Raw genomic sequence first — 20,086 nt, 5'->3', positions numbered from 1 at the left:
CTGTATAAATATTACATTGTCATAGTATTACTGTATTTGGAAACTGATTTTAAATGGGGGAGGAGGGAGGGAAAAGATGGTTTGCATTTGTCCTGGAAAAACCTCAACGTAGGGGAGATTCCTAACCAGTAAAAAGAAAAACCATAACACTAATGTATATGGCTTGTCTAGTTAGGTAGATATACAGGATTGATGTGACTTTTTCATATTTTATATACTTTCATTTTGATGTGACTCTCTTCCCCTGTCAGGAAATAATTATATCAGACTATCTAATAAGGGAACACTTTAGCAATCCCCATAGTCCATCTCCCAACCTGGGTATCTTCAAACAAACTTTTGAGATGTTGATTAGCATATCTTTAGACAGTTTGGGAACTGATCTGCCAGGTATATTTAATCTAGCTTGATTCCTCCACCTTTAAGTTCCTTGGCACATCCTCTCCTCCTTGATCCCCTCTCTCTCAGAGTTGCTGTTTTTACTTCTCTAATGTCACTGAGAGAAACCCCTAAGGGTAAATTTCCTCTATAAAAGATCTACTTAATGATGAAATTCTTTGTTAACTTTTTTTCAATACTAAGCCCCCACTATGAGGTACTCTCTTTTTCTCCCTCATAGTGCCTTCCTTCTAATGGTGCCATTCATCTTACTCTAGCTAGTTCTGATCAGTCTAACATGCCAGACAATGGTTTTCGCCCACCTCATGGAGTATTTCCTTTCTCATGGTTAATTGTGAATTCTTCTGGGGAATTTGTGTTTTTCCTTATATATTTATATGTTCTCACAACTCTATTTCATACTTACCATGTCTATTGCATCCTTCATTTGTCTGTAATTTCTTTTCCTAAATATCTCTATCCTCTGTCAAAAAATAGTTGTGAATTTGTCACATGTTTATTTTGAACTAGGTATTGTTATCTCAAACACATCAATTTTATAGCAGCAGAAGTGGTTACCTTGTTAGATCAAGTCATACATAAAGAATCAGTGACCACACACATGTCTACTGGAAACCACCTACCTTTTTATCACTTAGGCCAGTCACCTGGTCAACAAATTCCTCTTGAATCATGAAGGCAGCCAGGTTGGCAGTGTAACTGGCCAGGAAAATGACCGCAAAGAAGGCCCAAACAGACACCATGATTTTGCTGGTGGTCCCTTTCGGGTTCTGAACAGGCACAGAATTATTGAAGACCAGGCCCCAGAGCAACCATATAGCTTTTCCAATAGTAAAAGAAGGTCCATGTGGAGCTGAAAATTATTTTGGGGAAAAAAGCACATCATAAGAATCTTTCAATATTTTGTAGGAAAATTCTGGGTCAATCTTTCTGCTAATGACAATTCTATAATAACAAATAATATTAAAGTTGCTACTCTTGGGTCCATAGGTAGATTTCAGGGACTCACAAACAAATAGAAAACACAATTACATTTTTGCAAACTTCTAACTATAAATTTGCATTTCTTTCAATTAATTTTTTAAAAAGTTATTCTAAGAAGAGTTCCTGAAGCCTTACCAGACTGCTGGAGAGCTCCATCATACATACATACATACACACACACACACACACACACACACATACAAGATTGAGAAACCCCATATTAAAGGTCAACAACTGATCCAGCATCTGAAATCCATTCACCAATTTACTATGATTCTTTGTGAAAGGCTCTTTGTTGGGTACCTAAGAAGCAGAGTTTGGAAGGGCTGGGGTAGGGGAGGAGAGGGAGGAGAATCCAAAGACCAAGTTCTTGACCTTGACTAACAGAGTAGTAAAAGAATTTACTATAAATTTTTTTCAGTAGAACATAAGAACCTTGAGTGCAGAGGCTATTTTTTCATCTTTTGAATACTTGCTGCCCAGCACATTTCCTATCAGAAAGTATTGAAAAAATGTTGATTGACAAGTATCTAAGATAGATGCAAATAAAATATCCTAAGAAATCAAAGGAAAAAGAGATGAATTTTTCAATGGTAATATGAGGGCAATTTTAATAGAGAATATGGAATTCAAGATTGGTCTTGAAGGATAGATCAGATCTCTGCTCTGATTTTTAGGCACAAGGCTAAAACATTGGTTGGAAAGAAATTGTAATGCCTTCAATGCCACACTAATGAATTTCCATTTTAATCTGTAGACAGTAGGTTTCCATTGAGGATTTCTAAGTAGGAAGGTGACAGGACTAGGATTGTACAAAGGAAGGATAATCTGAATGAGGGAGGAGCTAAAAGTAGATATGTGATTTAGTAGCCTAATGTTATATATGGAGTAGATGAAAAGAAATAGGCCTCCTACTTTCATTATAGAGTACACATGTAATGCATTACCTACTCTTAAAAATAATATTCTTCATACATTTCTATCATTTTTTTCCTTCTTTCTTACAATATAAATGGAAACTGTGTATGCAATATCTAAGCTTGAATGGGAAATAACGCTACAACCAGTTTTAGGGATGGATTTAGTTTTCATTTTAGTGAACCAATCTTCTTAATAAACTCAAGAGTTCCTTACAAAAATCTTTCTGAGAAACTGATTCATTATTCATCTAACACAGTTTCTTATAAGCTTCATGAAATTCAGCTAGACCAATATTTGGCATGTTAATCCAAGTATTCTTGGCTATTTCCAGCCATTAGGCTCAAATATAGAGTACACATGATGTAGAAATTAAATGATAGTAAAAAGTTTCCCAATGGAAACAGTAAGAAACAGAACAAGGGAAGTCAGTTCTCACACTGCACAGTAAGAATTCATTTCAATAGTGCATCATAAAGAAAGTCACATATCACACAACTTCTGGTCTTTAAGTCCTATTCTATCTGATAACTACAAGCTCTTTTAAAAAAAACTAAAATGGGGACAGCTAGGTGGTGCAGTGGATAGAGTACGAGCCCTGAAGTCAGGAGGACCTGAGTTCAAATCTAGCCTCAGACACTTAACACTTCCTAGTTGTGTGATCCTAAGCAAGTTATTTAACCCCAATTGCCTCATCAAAAAAAATAATAATAATAATAATAAATTAAAAAGACTAAAATGTTCCTACCATTTAAATGCAAATAAACAACATAATCTAAGAAAATGTACTGGGAGGGAAATTTATAGTCTATAAAAAGTACATTTTAAGGCTTTTCAATTCTTTGTCTATTTTGAATGAAAACCAATTTTTGTTTTCATTTTATAAAGAGATTTTTTTTAAGGAAAGATTAATTTTAATGTTATTTAAATAAATCCATGTTTGCTTGCATATACACATGAATGTATATCTGTATGTATATAAAAATTAGGGCACAATTAGTAAAAAAAAAAAAAAATCCCCTGGGGTGGCCATATGTATTTGAATTTGTATAATTCAATTTTGTAATTATATAAAATATAGGAATTAATTTTTAGCCCAATAGAAGCATATAGTAAAAAATCAAATAAAGATTTAAGGGAGCTAACTATTTGTACTACTTGGTACCTCCCTTCAACACTAATATTTATATATATATATATATATATATATATATAGTTACATATTCATATATATCTTTATGGCATATCATAATACATACATGTATCTGCACATATAATATATATATGATATGTGTCTGGATATATATGTGTATGTATGTATATCTTCTTTTCTGTTAAAGTAAAAGACTTATAATTCGTGCTTCTGAAGAGACTATGGATTAATTGAGCTTGGGAGGGTTGAAAGTATAGCACTGTTAAAGATGATCAGGTCTGTACTGAGTCTCGCACTAATACAGGGATCTTCTAGGATCAGGCTACTTAAGGAAGAGAAAAATAGCCAACACTGGAAACATTACAGGTGAACAAGTCAAGTTTTTTTTTTGTGCCAATCAGCAATGAGAATAGGCCCAAAAATCACAACTAGATTTTTAGCCTGAGATAGAGCTAGATTTCAAAAAGACCAAAACAAGCAAATAAACAAACAAAAAGGTATTAAAAACATTCTGCTGCTATTTGATCAATAATTCCTGAACACTTGATGGACCACATGCACCTAGCAATGTAAAAAAAATCATACTTCAAAGTAAAAATTTCATCTACTATTTCTATTTGATTTGACTTATGAATCAATTGTCAATTGATGTAGCTTAATTCTTTGAAGTATATTTTAAATTCCAATCTTTTTCTGGGCACTCAAAATTACTTTTTGCTGAATATTTTCACTGAGAAATCTAATTTTATCTTTAAAATATATTTTAACTAGTTCAAACCTTTCCAAGCAAACTGAAAGTGCTGGATGATATCAATCTAATAATTTTTAACATCATACTAAAATCATCTCACAGTATTCCATTTTATTATTTTCTTTAGAGAATCAAGGTGACCCATAAGGTTGATCATACTAAGATATAAAAAAAAAATCACAAAATCTAATGTTATAATATACTATAGAGGGGAGAATGTGTTCTCTAAGGAAAAAAAAAAAGAGTTTGCCAAACACTAACGAAATAGCACATCATCAAATAGTGCTCATTAAGCACCCATACAACATTTTAATCCCATGTATAAAACAGCTAAAAAAGGGGAGGGGGAAAGGAATGCTGACTAGGTGGTTGATTTAGTAAAACACGAATACTTACCTTTCCCTCTGGCTAAGCTCCTGTTATAGCCAACTGGACTGAAGTATTCAAATATGAAAACAGCCATGGCAGACACAATGAGGAGCATCACGAACATCATCACCCATACAGAAGCACTAAAAGGTTCTGCAGCAAAAGAGACCCAAAGATTATACTAAATAATACTAGAATTATATAGTTGTTTATGCTAGAATTCTAGAAGGCTCATGTCAGGCCAGCCTAGCAAGTTATGCAGACATTAAAATAAACTAGAAAGGAAAGAGTAGCATTTATGAATATGGAACAATTTCAGCAAAAATAAGGAAAGACAGACAGACAGGTAGAGAGAGACAGAGAGAGACAGAAAGACAGAGAGAGAGACAGAGACAGAGAGAGACAGAAAGACAGAGAGAGAGACAGAGACAGAGAGAGACAGAAAGACAGAGAGAGAGACAGAGACAGAGAGAGACAGAAAGACAGAGAGACAAAGAGAGACAGAAAGACAGAGAGAGACAGTGACAGACAGAGACAAAGAGAAAGAGAAAGAAGCAGGAAGGGTGGGAGGGAGAGAAGCAGAGAGGGAGGAAAAAGGAGAGAGAATAGGAATGCCCTGTCTTACAAGTTTAAGGGGTTAGAAGGGAACTTGCACGTTTATCTTATTAAATCTATCCTTATCTCTAGAAACTTTTATATTTGAACTATCTCAGAAAAAGTAAACTCTAGACAGCGATATTTTTAAGATTTTTCTGTTGTTGGACTGATTTAAATACAACTGAATGGAGTCCATTATGCATGTGCCATTTGCACTACAATGTAAGAAAGAAAATCCATTTATTTTGTATACAGATTATATAGATGTCTAGCTTTAAAATGCTTTAATCTACTCATTAGCAAGTTATGCAAGAACAAAACTGTTGGGTGGACAGCTATTTTGGTTCATAAGGATGAACAGCTAAAGAGAAGTCTAAATAGAGCCATGCTCTGGTACACAATGAGGTACTATAGATAAAATGAAATGAAAACTTGCCTTGTTGAGGATATTGTTGTATATATATATACACATATAAATATATATATATATATATATCACCAGTTATGCAGTTGTATAAAATTGTACTATCAACTATCAGCAGCATGGAAAAACATGAAATCATTGAAAATTTCTTCTACCAAGATCCATATTTGAGATTTCAATGAAAATAATTTGCTTTGTCTTTATCTTCTCTCTGTCTTTGTCTCTGTTTCTCTCTGTGAGTCTATGTGTGTGTATGTCTCTCTGTCTCTATGTCTCTCTGTTCTAATACCACAAGTTAGGATTGATGACTGTCTCACAGGAAAAAAATGTTAAGAAGATAGTTTGAAAAATCATCTGTTTTGGTCCACTTTCTGATGGGATAAACTGTCCAGAGTCACAACCAAGAAAGAACACTGAAAAGATTATTGATGAGGGACCTTAAATAGCAGCTTACTGGTCCAGAAGTGTGATCACACTTCTCCACAATTCTAACATGAGAAAGGAGTTCAGGCCCTGGTAGATACTTTGACCCATTATTACTGAAATCAAGGGATAAAACTTTTGGAACTTTTTTAAAAATTGAAAATGTCACCAGAGATACCAGCCCAGTATTTCAGGAACTTTCAGTTAAAATTTTCTAGTGAAAAAAAATTCCTTAATTTGTGAAAGTTTAGGAAGTGAGCTAGTAAAGTGATTTTTTTTTTCCTTGAGGGAGAATGAGCAGGAGAACAGAGAAAATAAGGAAGAACAATGTAATCAGATTCTGAATGATTCTGCTCTTCCAGATGACTGCACCAGTGAATGGGAAAATATAGGTCTGACACATTTCATTACAAGATCCAAAACCTAAGGATGAGGACCCTTAATAAGGATAGTATATAGCAAGTGGAAGAAGGATGTAATTTGCTGACCAGAAAAATAATATTGAGTATGTTGGATAAAAAAGCCTGCAGAGAAACATCTTTCTAGATTTTTTAAGATACAAAAGAAATGAGGAGCAAGTATATTTTTGCTAAATCTGATCAAATGTCCAAAGTGAGAATTTTGGTTATCTTTCTTTTGCCAATGTGTTACCACTTCTGGGAAGTTAATAAATAGGGCAAGAAGATTGAACCCAGGTTCAAAACTATTGATCCTTGTTTATGAGAAAAGTCGAGATTTATTTCACTTCTCCTCTTGAGAGGAGTGAATTTCATTAATCAGAAGCCAAAAATTTTTATCTTGTTGGCTATGAGAGAACAGACGAAAAATAGTAGACAACTTAGCAAGAAGGCCCAGAGGACTTCCATCTAAATGTGTACTTTGAGGCTTGTCACCTGTATGACCTTAATATTTCTCGGTCTCACTTTCCTTATAAACAAAATGATAGCCTCAGTACTTATCTATGATTTTAATATCCTATGATCTAATAAAACAATGAGAATATGGATGGTGCTCATTTACTTGTGTATCCCATTTGGATTTCTCAGATCTTGAACCCAACTTTGGGATTTTGAAATTTTCTTCCAAAAGGTCTAATGAAAAGTTACAATAATTAATAAGACTGATTAAAAATAATAAAATAGCCTTACTCTCATCATTAATTCTTCAATGGCTTAATCTAGAGATGTTTTCAGTATTGTTCTATTTTCATAGAATAAGCAAAACTAATTTAACACAGAGAAATCTTTCTCCATTTTAAAATTCAGGAGAAAGAAATAGTAATAATGATTGTGTATTTCTCAAAGTCTGTCTTCCACACATAGAGATTACACAACTGGAATAATGAGTATTGAGCAAAATCCAGTAAGTGGAATAGATTTCAAAAGCTTAATAGATTCCTGAGAATGAAAACAGTAATTCCTTGGGTTTCCATGAGGAAAGTAACACTTGTAATTCTAGTCAACATTTCACTCAGGAAAAGGAAGCAGATTATGCCTTGCCTGAAGCTAATGCCCTGTATAAGTGAATGGGGGAAAATTTTCAAGAGAGGCAATGTTATGTAATAGGAACTAGACTGTGTTTGGAATCATGCATTTGGGTTTGAACCCCAGTCTTGTTACTTATTACCTTTGTGATTCTGAGCAATTATCTTTGATGGGCAGCTGCTCTCTTATCTGATTAAATAAGAAGTGAATACCTGACCTCTCAGTGGAATTTTAAATAGAATACTAGACTTGGAGTCAGGAAGACCTGGTTTGAACCCTCACTCAGATACTAAGAGGTATGTCTTCCAGGAAAAGTCACCTAAACTGTATCTGCCTCAATTTTCTCATTTGTAAGTTGAGAATAATAATAGCCCAAATATAATAAATAATGTTGTTTGTCTTTCATTTTTTGAAGAAGTGACACGAGATTTGTGGGTGAATAGGATTTAAATGAGACAGAGTTGCACAAAATTGTCAATGTTACTCTCTCTTCAAAAGTCATCGAAATCAGTACCAAAAAAAAGTCAATATACTGGTTATAGTCCAGGATGCACCTTGGCATCTTCAATATCTGACCATGTTCTCAGAATTCCATTGCACTTGTTTCAGCTCACTTAGTGGCCACTGGAACAATTTTTTCTTATTCACCCATTTCACTGGGGGAAGTCTTTACATACCTGGAGATATTCCCCTAATTCATCAATGAAATTGAAGTGCATTGGTTGCCTTCAGCTTAGGATAGCCTGTCTGCCAAGAGGATTTTTTACTAGGGTGTGACTGATGGACATGTTACAGCTTTTTGTATATATAGTAAGGTGGATACCAGAAGTGAGATGAGCAATCCTGAAATAATTTGTATTTGTAAATAAATGATATATAATATATAGATAAAGAACTTTGTAAATCTTAAATCATTAAATATTATATATATATATATATATATATATAGTTGTTATTATTATTATTAGCATGGGGATTCTATAGTCTTTTCCAGATTCACCCAAGGTGGCTAAGCAAAAAGCATGTTGTCTGAAGTTAGTAAGTACAGGAAGCTAACAGTCCCTTTTCCCCAATATTCCCCCAACTCAAACGTCTGGAAGTTCCTGATTCTAATAAATCTTTAAGAATTGTTCAACTTCTTTATCAACTCTTTGAGTCTAATTTCACTACTTCTTGTTTCTTTTTTACCAGCCAAAATGCTTTCCTAACATTGATAGTATTCATTTAGTAAACCAGGGGAAAGAACAATTCATTCTGTTTAAATCCAAAGTCCCGGGAATGAAACATGACCTTAAGGTTCTCTCACACTGCTCTTATAATGGTTTCATGTAGCAAACATATAAGATAACATTATGCTAAAATAGCAGCATTTTCTTTGACTATCCCTCCATAACAAAAAATATCAGTTGTGACTTATTTGACTTTGACTATTCCAGTCAAAAACATTACTTTGGGCCCCAGACCCATTGTCCAGAAAATAAGGGAGCAGAAAGCATAAATAAGCCATGATTTCATACCATCCCCACCTAAAAAAACCCTTTACAATTAAAAACAAAAGAGGAAGATAATAATTCATGTTATAAACATATTAATAATAATTCCTATTATAAAAATACTTTCCTTCACAAGAACGTAAAACTTAAATATTTGGTTCTCTTACACATTTAAAACATAGATCAATTTGCACAATTCATTCTGCTTAAATCCAAAGTCCTGGGAATGAAAGATGACCTTAAGGTTCTCTCACACTGCTCTTATAATGGTTTCATGTAGCAAACATATAAGATAACATTATGCTAAAATAGCAGCATTTTCTTTGACTATCCCTCCATAACAAAAAATATCAGTTGTGACTTATTTGACTTTGACTATTCCAGTCAAAAACATTACTTTGGGCCCCAGACCCATTGTCCAGAAAATAAGGGAGCAGAAAGCATAAATAAGCCATGATTTCATACCATCCCCACCTAAAAAAACCTTTTACAATTAAAAACAAAAGAGGAAGATAATAATTCATGTTATAAACATATTAATAATAATTCCTATTATAAAAATACTTTCCTTCACAAGAACGTAAAACTTAAATATTTGGTTCTCTTACACATTTAAAACATAGATCAATTTGCACATTTCTTAGAATATACCTCTCAGTAAAAGCAAGGAACACGCATACAGTGTTAGACTCATATTATCCTTTTGTGGTTTATCCTGCATGAGAAAGAAATAATTTCTAACATACTAGAAAATGTGAAGTGGAGATGCAAGAACATAAGAGTATTTTATTAGTTGCTGCAAATGGATTGAGAGTGATGCTCTTTTCTGTAGTGCTTCTGCAAATCAGTATTGTATTCTACTATAAACTCACAAAGTCATTGTCTGAATATGTAACCATATATCTTATCTAGTAAAGGAGGAGTTAAAAAAAAAAAAAAAAAGATGGTCATTACTGGGTAACTAGAGTAATATAAATGAAGTATTGGTACTACCCAGGCACTATGAAAGCTGCCACTTATTTTGCTCTACATTCATTTATAGGGATCTGTGCCCTGAGGGAATACACAATTGATCCTAATCCATAAATATCAAAGAAGATTATCAAGGATTCAGTTCTGATGGTCAATCAGTTCCAAAGCATTATTTTTAAAAAGCAGGAACTATACCTAGAAAGGCAGATGGAGATACTGTGCCATTACTTCGTGAAACCATGACGCTGATTCCTGTCTCCACAAAAGGAACAGAAAAGTCCACCACTTCTGAACGTTCCTCATTAATTGTGAGAGACCCTACTGCCATGACTGCTCGATGGTATACCACCTGGAATCAGACAAGAAAAAGGAGAGCATTTCACTACTTCATCAGAGACTCTTTATTTTTCACTGTCTTGAATTTCAAATCCCATATCTTCCTTTAAAGGGATCTTTTACCTAACCTCACTTACTTCCCCAATCATTCCATTCCATACGTTATTGACTTTCTTCCCATGCTTCCCATTGGTCACCAGGTAGAGGTCATAGGTGAACTTCACAGTACGAGATAGCTTCTTCAGGATATCAATACAGAAGCCCTTGCAGCATTTCTTTACATTGGTCCCCTCGTTGGTTGAATTGCTATAAAATAAAAAGAATGCAATTCAATTCAACCAACATTTATTAAATCTCTAATACCTCTATCACAAGGCTATTGTAAAGAAAGAGTTTTATAAAATTTAAAGTATTATTAAGATATAAATATTAAAATTATGATTATTTGCAATATGTTATGCTATGAGAGTTCAAGGACTCGTAAGATTGAATTAATCCTTCCTGTCCTTTCAGAAGTTAGAGCTTTCTGTAGTGAGCAAAGGTCTAGGAGAAGGGTAGAGAAATCATGTACACACACAATACATAAAGTGCAATGAAAGGAAATGAGAGATCTAAATAAAGTGAACCTTGAAACCTTAAGGACAGAGAGAAAACATTGAGCCTCAGTGTGGGCTTCAAGGTCTTTTGGGGGACAAGCAATACACATTGCTTTATGAATCATGTTGAGAGAAAAATCAGAGCAAAAGGGAAAAATGATAGGAGAAATTTTTAAAAAGCAGAAAAAAGAAGTGAATATAGCATGTGTTGATTTACATTCAGTCACCTTAGATATATATTTTTGGATACAAATGGCATTTTCTATCCAAAGTCCATTGGGATTGCTTTGGATCACTGAAGTGCTGAGAAGAACCAAGTCTTTCATAGTAGATCATTGCACATTGTTACTATTATTGTGTACGACGTATTTATTCCTGGTTCTGCTTGTTTCACTCAGCATCATTTCATGCAAATCTTTCCAGGCTTTTCTATAATGAAATTATTCATCATTTTTATAGAACAATAATATTCCATTACTTTCATGTACCTCAGCTTGTTCAGCCATTCCCCATTTGATGGGCATCCAATCCTTTTCCAATTCTTTGCCACCACAAAAAATAGCTACTATAAATATTTTTGCACATATGGGTCCTTTTCTCTCCTTTATGATTTCCTTGGGATACAGACCCAGTAATAGCACTGCTGGGTCAAAAGGTATGCACAGTTTTATGGCCCTTGGACATAGTTCCAGATTGCTCTCCAGAATGGTTGAATCAACTCAGAACTCTACCAACAATGCATTAGTGTCCCAATTTTCCCACATCCCCTAACATTTATCTTTATCTTTTCTTTCATCTTAGCCAATCTGAGAGGTGGGAGGTGGTACATCAGAATTGTTTTAATTAACATTTCTCTAACGAATAGTGATTTAGACCATTTTTTCATATAATTGTAAATGGCTTTAATTTCAATATCTGAAAATTGTCTGTTCATAGGTTTTGACCATTTATCAATTGGGGAATGACTTGCCTTCTTATAAATTTGACACAGTTCTTTATATAGAAATGAGACCTTCATCAGAAACACTGGCTGTAAAGATCTTTTCCTAGCTTTGTACTTCCCTTTTAATCTTGTTCCTATTGGTTTTGTTTGTGCAAAACCTTTTTTTAATTTAATGTAAAATTATTCGTTTTGCCTTTCATAAGCTTCTTTAGTTCTTCTTTAGTATACATAAATTTCTCCCTTCTCCAAAGATTTGATAGGTAAATTATCCCTTGTTCTCCTAATTTGTTTATAATATAATTCTTTATGCCCAAATCATGTATCCATTTCGATTTTATTTTGGTATGGGGTGTGAGATGCAGGTCTATGCCGAGTTTCTGACATATTATTTTCCAGTTTTCCCAGCAATTTTTGTCAAATAGTGAGTTCATATCCCAGAAGCTGGAGTTTGGGGATTTATCAAATACTAGATTACTATAGGCAGTTTCAATTTATTTAGCCTTAGAGCAAGGGTTCAAAACCTGAGTTTTATGAACTGTTTTTTAAAATTTTTAACATTTTAATAAATATATTTTAATATTATTGTTTTCTTTTTAATGCTATATATTTCATTTCATGCATTTAAAATCTTTATTCTGAGAAGAAATTTGTAGGCTTTACCAAATTAGGGTCTATAACCCATTTAAAAAAAGATTATGAACGAATCCCTACCTTAGATGGTTATCTGAGTCACTGAGAAATTAAGTAATGTGGCCTTAGTCACACAAGGCCTTCTAAATCTAATGAAATCCCTTTATCCACTACATTATACTGTTTCTCTGACCTAGGATGTATTGTATAAAATCTATTTGTTTAAATACATTATTAAAAAAATCTAAGAAAGGACCAGAGCATATGGAGTCCTCAGGCAGAGTGAGAATATGATTCAATGACATGGTCAAAGAGATTGGTATGGAATCTATATTTTTTTAAAGAGAAATTGTGGCCTAGTAAAAAATGGAAAAAAGTCTGAAATTCATTAAAATTTGCTAACCCCAGCTCTCCCACTGTTGATAGGTTCTCTCTAAGTTTCAGTTTCCTCATTTGTCAAAGAGAAATTTTAAAACATGCCTACTATTTATTGCAAGTATTAAAGTGATGACAAAAGTGCTTGAATATGTTAAAAGCTAGAGATTATAAAATAAAATATTATAATCTTACATGTGGCATCTTCATCTTTATAAGACATGGGACTTTGCATCAATTATCCCACTTTACTCCTTCTAAAATGCTTGGTTTATAATTTTGGCTAATTATGATACTATAATTCTTCATTCTTTTCCTCCTGCTTAGACAAGACCTGTATTTTTTATTGGTATAGTGAAGTCCCTTCAAAGCAATACCTTCTACCAAAACAAATGACAATCCCTTTGTAACCAAGAGATATTTTGTGGATCCTAAGTGACTTGATATGGTCACAAAATCAATAAATATCAAAGGCAGAACTTGAACCCACATCTTCCTGGCTCAGATCAACTTCCTAATTACCATAAATCTCTACCTCTTGACATAATTTGTTAAATTTAAATAGGTTAAAATCTAATTCTTCTCTAGATTTTAATTGATTATCTTAATAAAAAGTCAATCCTGTGTTCAGAAACTTTTCTTTCTAGATTATATGCACCCAAGGTCTTTTTTTCTTTTATTTCTATCTTTGGTGGTGGGAATGGGAGTGTTGATGGTGGAGGCAATTGGGGTTAAGTGACTTACTCAAGAAGCCACAACTAGTAAGTATCTGAATCTGAATTTGAACTCAAGTCCTCCTGATTCCAGGGTCAGTGCTATATCCATCCAAGCTGCCCTCACCCAAGTTCTTTTAGTACAACAAATGTTCTATGCACATTATTCTTACTCATTGATAAGAGATACTTTCTCCTAAAAACATTATATTCTCCAGATCTGGAAGCTGAGATTGAGCCAAATGCAACTCCTTATTCACTTCCTGTCTCTGTTCTCCCACAGTGTCTTGTGGTTTCAGGAGGAAGCCAAAAGTAATGTCCATAAGAATCAAATGGGACTTATTTAGAATGTAAACTCCCTGAGGTCAACGTAAGAACTTCATTGAAGCACAGAGGTCTGAATCTCCTGCTAAGTACCTAGACAAGATCCTTGGAATGCATAGTTATTATTAAACTATTTCCCCAAAATCAACACTATTTTCAATAAGCAAATACAAGATTTTATTTTTCTCTTCAGTTTCCCTCCAGTCAGCTGTTGGGTTTAGCAGTAATCCTGAATCTTTCTAGTCTTACTACATCAATTTTTATAAGACTTTTGCAGTCCATGCTGAGTTTAGGGGCACCTACAGGCATTTCCAGTGATTTCCTAAAGGAATCTGTGACATCTCTTCAATTTCTTGCAAATATTAGATTGTAATAAATTCCTCTGCAGTTTTCTGACATAAGAAAGGCATAATAGCTTGGGTAGTTTATCTCATGTGACCAAAAATATCTCTCTAATAGAAATGAAAATAATCACAAAAATCCTACAATTTTTTGAGTTTTAAATACAAAAATGTCCTTCTGCAAAAAAAAAAAAAAAGCACAAACAGCTATCTTCAGCATACCTCAACACCAAATCAATAGGGCTTATACTCTGATATAAAGTAAAACAAAAACAAACAAAGAAATAAATAAATGAAAACAGATAAATGAATAAAATAAATAAATAAAGCACTGGACTAAAAAGGAAAAAGATTCTAGTTCTGACCCTGATATTACTCAGCTGTATGATTTTGAACAAGTCATTTTTACCTCTGTGCCTCAATTCCCATATCTATAAAATAAAGAGAATTGAAATGCATTATTTCAAATGTCTCTTCTAGCTATAACATTTAGAATTGCTGTTATTGTTACTTTTTAATCCAGTCCCCCTCATAATAAATGGAACACTGTTGAAAGTCACTTGTGAAGAGTTAGTGATCTTATGGACCAGAGTGAAATTAATTAATTGATATGCAACCCAAATGTTCTCCTAACACTCAAATCCAGCCAGATGAGCTATCTCTAGCATTGTCCAAAACTCTTGATAACCTAAACTCTGGCTATCTAATGTACCAATGGTTTTACTGTTGTATCAAGCAAAAATATTTTCTAAGGATCTACTACATGCCAGTTTGTATTATATAACTGTTAGATACTGGGAATGAACAGAAAGCAATGAGATCATTTTAAAATCTCAAGTATCTTATATCTTATTGAACAAGACAGCATGTGTACATGGTAATTTTGGGACAGAGAGAGGCACTAGCATCTGAGAAGAGCTGAAAAGCTTCATATAAAAATCATTGGAACTAAATCTAAAAAGAGACTAAGAATCCTAGAAATTGGAGGTAAGGAGAAAGTACATTTAAGCCATAAAGATAGAAGATGGAATATTTTGTTTGAGGAATGGTCAGTTCAAATGGATTATAAAGTAGGCACGAGTCCTACACATGTAAGTTGGAATTTACAGCCAAATTAGATGTTGAATGTCAAAGAGAGGATTTATCTTTGATCCTAGAAGTAATAGGGATGTATTGAAGTTTACTAAGAATGAGAGTGATATGATCAGATTTGTGTTTTAGGAATATGTCATTGATAACCATGTGAAAGATGAGTTGGAAAGAGTAAGATCTGCATACTATGTCTCTTGAGTTATCACGATTCTTGTTTAAACATTTTAGGAATTAATATTATAGCTTTTTTGCACTGTCTCAACACTACTCCCAAACAGTTGGTAAATGAAGACACACCACTGATCCTTTTCACCCATTGGGAATCCCAACTTTAATGTCTGGTTTCATGAATATCTAAACAATTTCACAGCATATCTGTTTTCCCTGCCACTTGTCCTCCCCATAAATTGAATGAGAAATATGGAAATAAATCTGATCACGAGGTCTTAATAAATCCTTGTTTGCTGACAGGCTCTTGACTCTGGCATTTTGTAGTTTTAATTTAGAATTTTAAGAACTGTCTTTTCAAATTATAGTGGTGTGGTGGATAATAATGAAGTTGGAATCAGGAAAATCTGCAGTCACGTCCTTCTTCTTAAACTTATTTAGCTATGTTGTTGTTTTTCAGTCATATCTGACTCTTTGTGAGCCCATTTGGAATTTTCTTGACAAAGATATTGGAGTGGGTTACCATTTCTTACTCCAGGCCATTTTATAGATTAGGAACCGAGGAAGACAGAGGAAATGACTTGCTCAGGTTCACATAGCTAGTAAGAATCTGAGGCAAGATTTAAACTCAAAAAGATGGTCTCTCTGACAAAGAATAATACTCTATCATATATCATCTAGTTGCCTATGAGTGGCCACGTAAGCTTGGATAAATCATTTAATGTATCAAATGTATCAAAGATAGGATTGTCATGTAGTCCATGAGGGGTCAATATGATGATTAATGTTCCCATTTTATAGATGAGGAATCTGAGGCCATGAGAACTGAAATGACTTGAGAAATAATACATGATTAGCAAGTGTCAAAGTTACAATTTGAATTCAAAGTTTTCTTTTTTAAAGTCTAGTTGGCAGAGCTGATATTTGAACCCAGATTCTCTGTCTACCAATTGGGATAATAATTGCACTTATCTCACAGTAAAGATTAAATACAATGATGTCTATAAAATCATTTTGTCGGGCCTAGATGGTGCAGTGGATAGAGCACCAGCTCTGAAGTCAGGAAGACGAGTTCAAATCTGAACTTAGACTTTCATACTTCCTAGTTGTGTGATCTAAGCAAATCACTTAACCCCAATTGCCTCAGAAAAAAATCATTTTGTCTATAAATGTCTATAAATCATTGAAGTGCTATTAAAATGCAAGCTGTAATTATTTAATCAAATCCCTCCTTTTCACATATGAAGACAATGATGCTCTGACAACGAAGACAATGATGCTCTGACAAAGTGCTATATCCAAAGATTATACAGATTGTCAAGTAACAGAGATTATATTTGAACCCAGGCCAATCCATCCATCAGTCAATAAGCATTTAATAAGTGAGTTTGAGGTACCATTCTAGGTACTTGAAATGCAAATATTGAGAAGGTAACTTCCTATATTTATTTTTCTACTGTACCATACAGCCCTCTGTTCTTTCCTTAAGCTTTTCTTTTAGTCTTCCTTTTTTTTTTTTTTTCCAATTTTGCCCTTTCCAATCTCTTGGATATTTACTGGATTTGGATTGTATGAATTTTTCTTTTCCTTTCCTTTGTTTGGCATTGACATATAACTACCATCAGATGTATAGTTTAAGATCAACTAGAGATTGCTCCTGTGACAGTTTCTGAATTAACTGACTTTTGGCAAGATCTAAATATGTAACACTCTTCCATCTTTAAATAGGAAAGGCTGCTATTTTAAATGAATGCCTCTGTTAAAGTATTCCCCTTGATCTGGAAATATCTTACAGAGGCGTAAAGTACTTTAACCAAGCATCAATTGAGTGGCTTTCCTTAAGGAATAAGCATAGACATCACTGTCCTAATAGACCCTTCATTGCAGGGGGGCATGATGGGAAGAGATCAATCTGTACTGAAGATATCTTTATTTTGCAATGAATAAAATAAACAGTTCTCCCTGACATTTGGGAATGGAGTGGGGGAAATGGGAATTGAAAGATCTAAAATTAAAATTTTTGTTAGTACTGAATAGTCGTTTTAGTTTAGGCATATAACTATCAAGAAATCATAATTTAGGAAGGAAGGAAGGAAGGAAGGAAGGAAGGAAGGAAGGAAGGAAGGAAGGAAGGAAGGAAGGAAGGAAGAGAGACAGAGACAAACAGAGAGGGAGAGAGGGAGATATAGAAGAGAGAGTAGCCAGGTAAAATGTAGCTCTTCAATATTAAAAAATAATAGGCAATATGATTTGATCTTATTTGGTGCAAATAAGTTTCAGAACTGTGATCAATAGAATAAAATTGCCCCTTTCCTAAATCCACATAGATCACTAGATTGTTATTCATATATGCACAAAAAAAATGGAGGGAGAGGGCATGAGGTAACAACTTTTTGTGTGGGGACAGGGAAAATTGACTTTACTACCTGAAAATATAAGTAACTAAATGAGTTTAAATTCCAGTTTTGCCATTAGATGAGCAGATTGTTGCCTGCTATGCTATTTCCATTTGGACACTTCTAGCTATAAGGCATCCAAGTGATAATGAACAGTGGTGTCTTGTCTAGAAGTGTTAAGGACAATTGGGATCTCTTTATTCCCCAATGTTAAGAAGGATTAAATTGACTGTATTTCCCACAGGTAAGCTTGCCTGGGAGGCAGCCTGTTCAACCTGTGCCAAAATGACTTCTATTGCATGACTTGATTTTTTTTTTTAGATGATTCTTTGAAAACATGGGGTAATCTTATTTTTCCATGGAAAATCCATTGTCTTCCAGTATTAGTAAGAAATGAAATTAGGAACAAAACTGAAAACAATACCCTATCACAAAAATCAGAGGAATGAAAAAGATAGCAGGGTATGGTAGAAACATCAATAGACCAGATATCCCCAAAATTTTAATAACTATTTAAGCTTTAATAACTGAAAATGATTCAAATTCCATCTCTGCTACTTACAACCTATATAATCTATATAAGTCACTTCAACTTCCAAAGAATCATTATCTTCATATATAAAGTGAAGAGGTTTGATGAAATGACTATAGCTCATATTTTATAGCACTTTTTGATATGCAAAATAATTTATAAACATCATTGTAGTTGATCTTAACAACCCTGCAAGATAAGTGTTGTTGACCACATTTCACAGTCTCAAAGAGAATAGGTAACTTGACAAGGATCAAACATACAGTAAGAATAAAAGTGGCATTTCATCCCAAATTTTCCTGATTCCAGATCCAGTCCTATAAGTAATTTGCCATTGATCATCACTATGATCCTCACTAAAATTCTTTCCATCTCAGTTCTATTATTCAATTCAAATGCCACGTGTAGCCTTTTTGTTTAGTTCCTCTATTTAGTTCCTATTCCACAAAATTACTTTACTTTATTGTGTATGTATTATATGTTTGTGTGTGTGTATATGTGTTTTTGTGTGTTAGGTATACATGTTGTTTCCACCTATGGAATAAAAAGTCCTCATCATCTAGCATATGCATGACTCATAATAGGCATTTATTAAAACAAAGCTTCTTAATTGGCTAATTGACTGATTATAGAGTAAATTATCCCACCTTGCATAGAGATGGATATTTTATTTGTGTTGTTTTTTGTTTTGTTTTTGGAGATTGATGTTTTGACAGAAATAATATGAATTATTGAACTATCATGAACTAAGGTATCATGAACTAAGGTATGAAAGACTAGATATGAAAAAAGTACCATTCCAAAGGTACTAAAAGGCAACAAATTAAAACATTCTCTCTATGATGTAACTGGGCATTTAACTTGGCTTGCCATTGAGATGATTCCTTTCATCCTGACATGCTATTGCTAGCTACCAAATGTGGTTTATCATGTTACTCAGCTCTCTTTGCAGGGGAATTTATCTACCATGTATCTTCCTTGATTCTTAACCAGGAAGATCTCAACCATTTATTCTCTATTAGTCTCAGTTGCTGGCAAATTCTATAACCTACTGTTTGAAAGATTTGGAAATTCAAATCATAGAATATTTTAATTGGTAGTAACTTGGCAGAATCGGGATCATGGCTAGAAGGAGCCTGATTCGTTGATTTATAAATAGAGAAACTGAGGATTAGAGAAATTCCAAGGGATTTAGAATCAAGTGAATTTGGTTTTCATAACCTTGCTGACAAATACATGACTGTATTTTATGTTGTAACTTAGTTTAGGGAAAACAAGAAACCTGAATGGATTAGGGAAAATTTTTCCATGAATCAAGATAGACTAGTATTAATTCAAATGTCAACTCAGTAACAAACTAGTTGTGAGACCCTACACAAGTCACTTTAGTTTTCTGAATCTACATGAGCCTTCTGTGGGTAGACTAAATGATCTCTAAAATCACTTTTCAAAAACTCTAAATCTATGATCCCATCATTTTGTGGTGTTCTGTTAAGAGAATAAAGAACTAATTTAAAGAAATAGTGCTAGAATCTATATTTCCTGATTCCTAGATTAAGCATTATCTGTTCTATACTTGAATTCACAAGATTCACAAACATTATTGAATATCATTTTCCATTATTTGGGACAACAAATAAATGCTATTGAAATGTTTCCTAATAAAGATTATT

At 33.6% G+C, this 20,086-nt stretch overlaps 1 protein-coding gene across 2 annotated transcripts in view; it reads right to left on the bottom strand.

Annotated features, from left to right (window-relative positions):
• GRIN2A (glutamate ionotropic receptor NMDA type subunit 2A) overlaps positions 1-20,086 on the bottom strand; it is a 506,739-nt gene that overhangs the window by 99,562 nt on the left and 387,091 nt on the right. For both annotated transcript variants that reach the window (XM_031944719.1, XM_031944725.1), the window contains exons 7-10: positions 10,441-10,609; positions 10,163-10,316; positions 4,602-4,727; positions 1,023-1,252 (exon numbers count right to left, since the gene is read on the bottom strand). In XM_031944719.1, the coding sequence (XP_031800579.1) occupies positions 1,023-1,252; positions 4,602-4,727; positions 10,163-10,316; positions 10,441-10,609 (679 nt within the window). The remainder of the gene's footprint in view (positions 1-1,022; positions 1,253-4,601; positions 4,728-10,162; positions 10,317-10,440; positions 10,610-20,086) is intronic.

Source organism: Sarcophilus harrisii, chromosome 1 (assembly GCF_902635505.1).
Source record: "Sarcophilus harrisii chromosome 1, mSarHar1.11, whole genome shotgun sequence".
Taxonomy (NCBI): domain Eukaryota; kingdom Metazoa; phylum Chordata; class Mammalia; order Dasyuromorphia; family Dasyuridae; genus Sarcophilus; species Sarcophilus harrisii.
The sequence above is the reverse complement of the archived record's forward strand: the minus strand, read 5'-3'. Positions and strand labels throughout refer to the sequence as shown.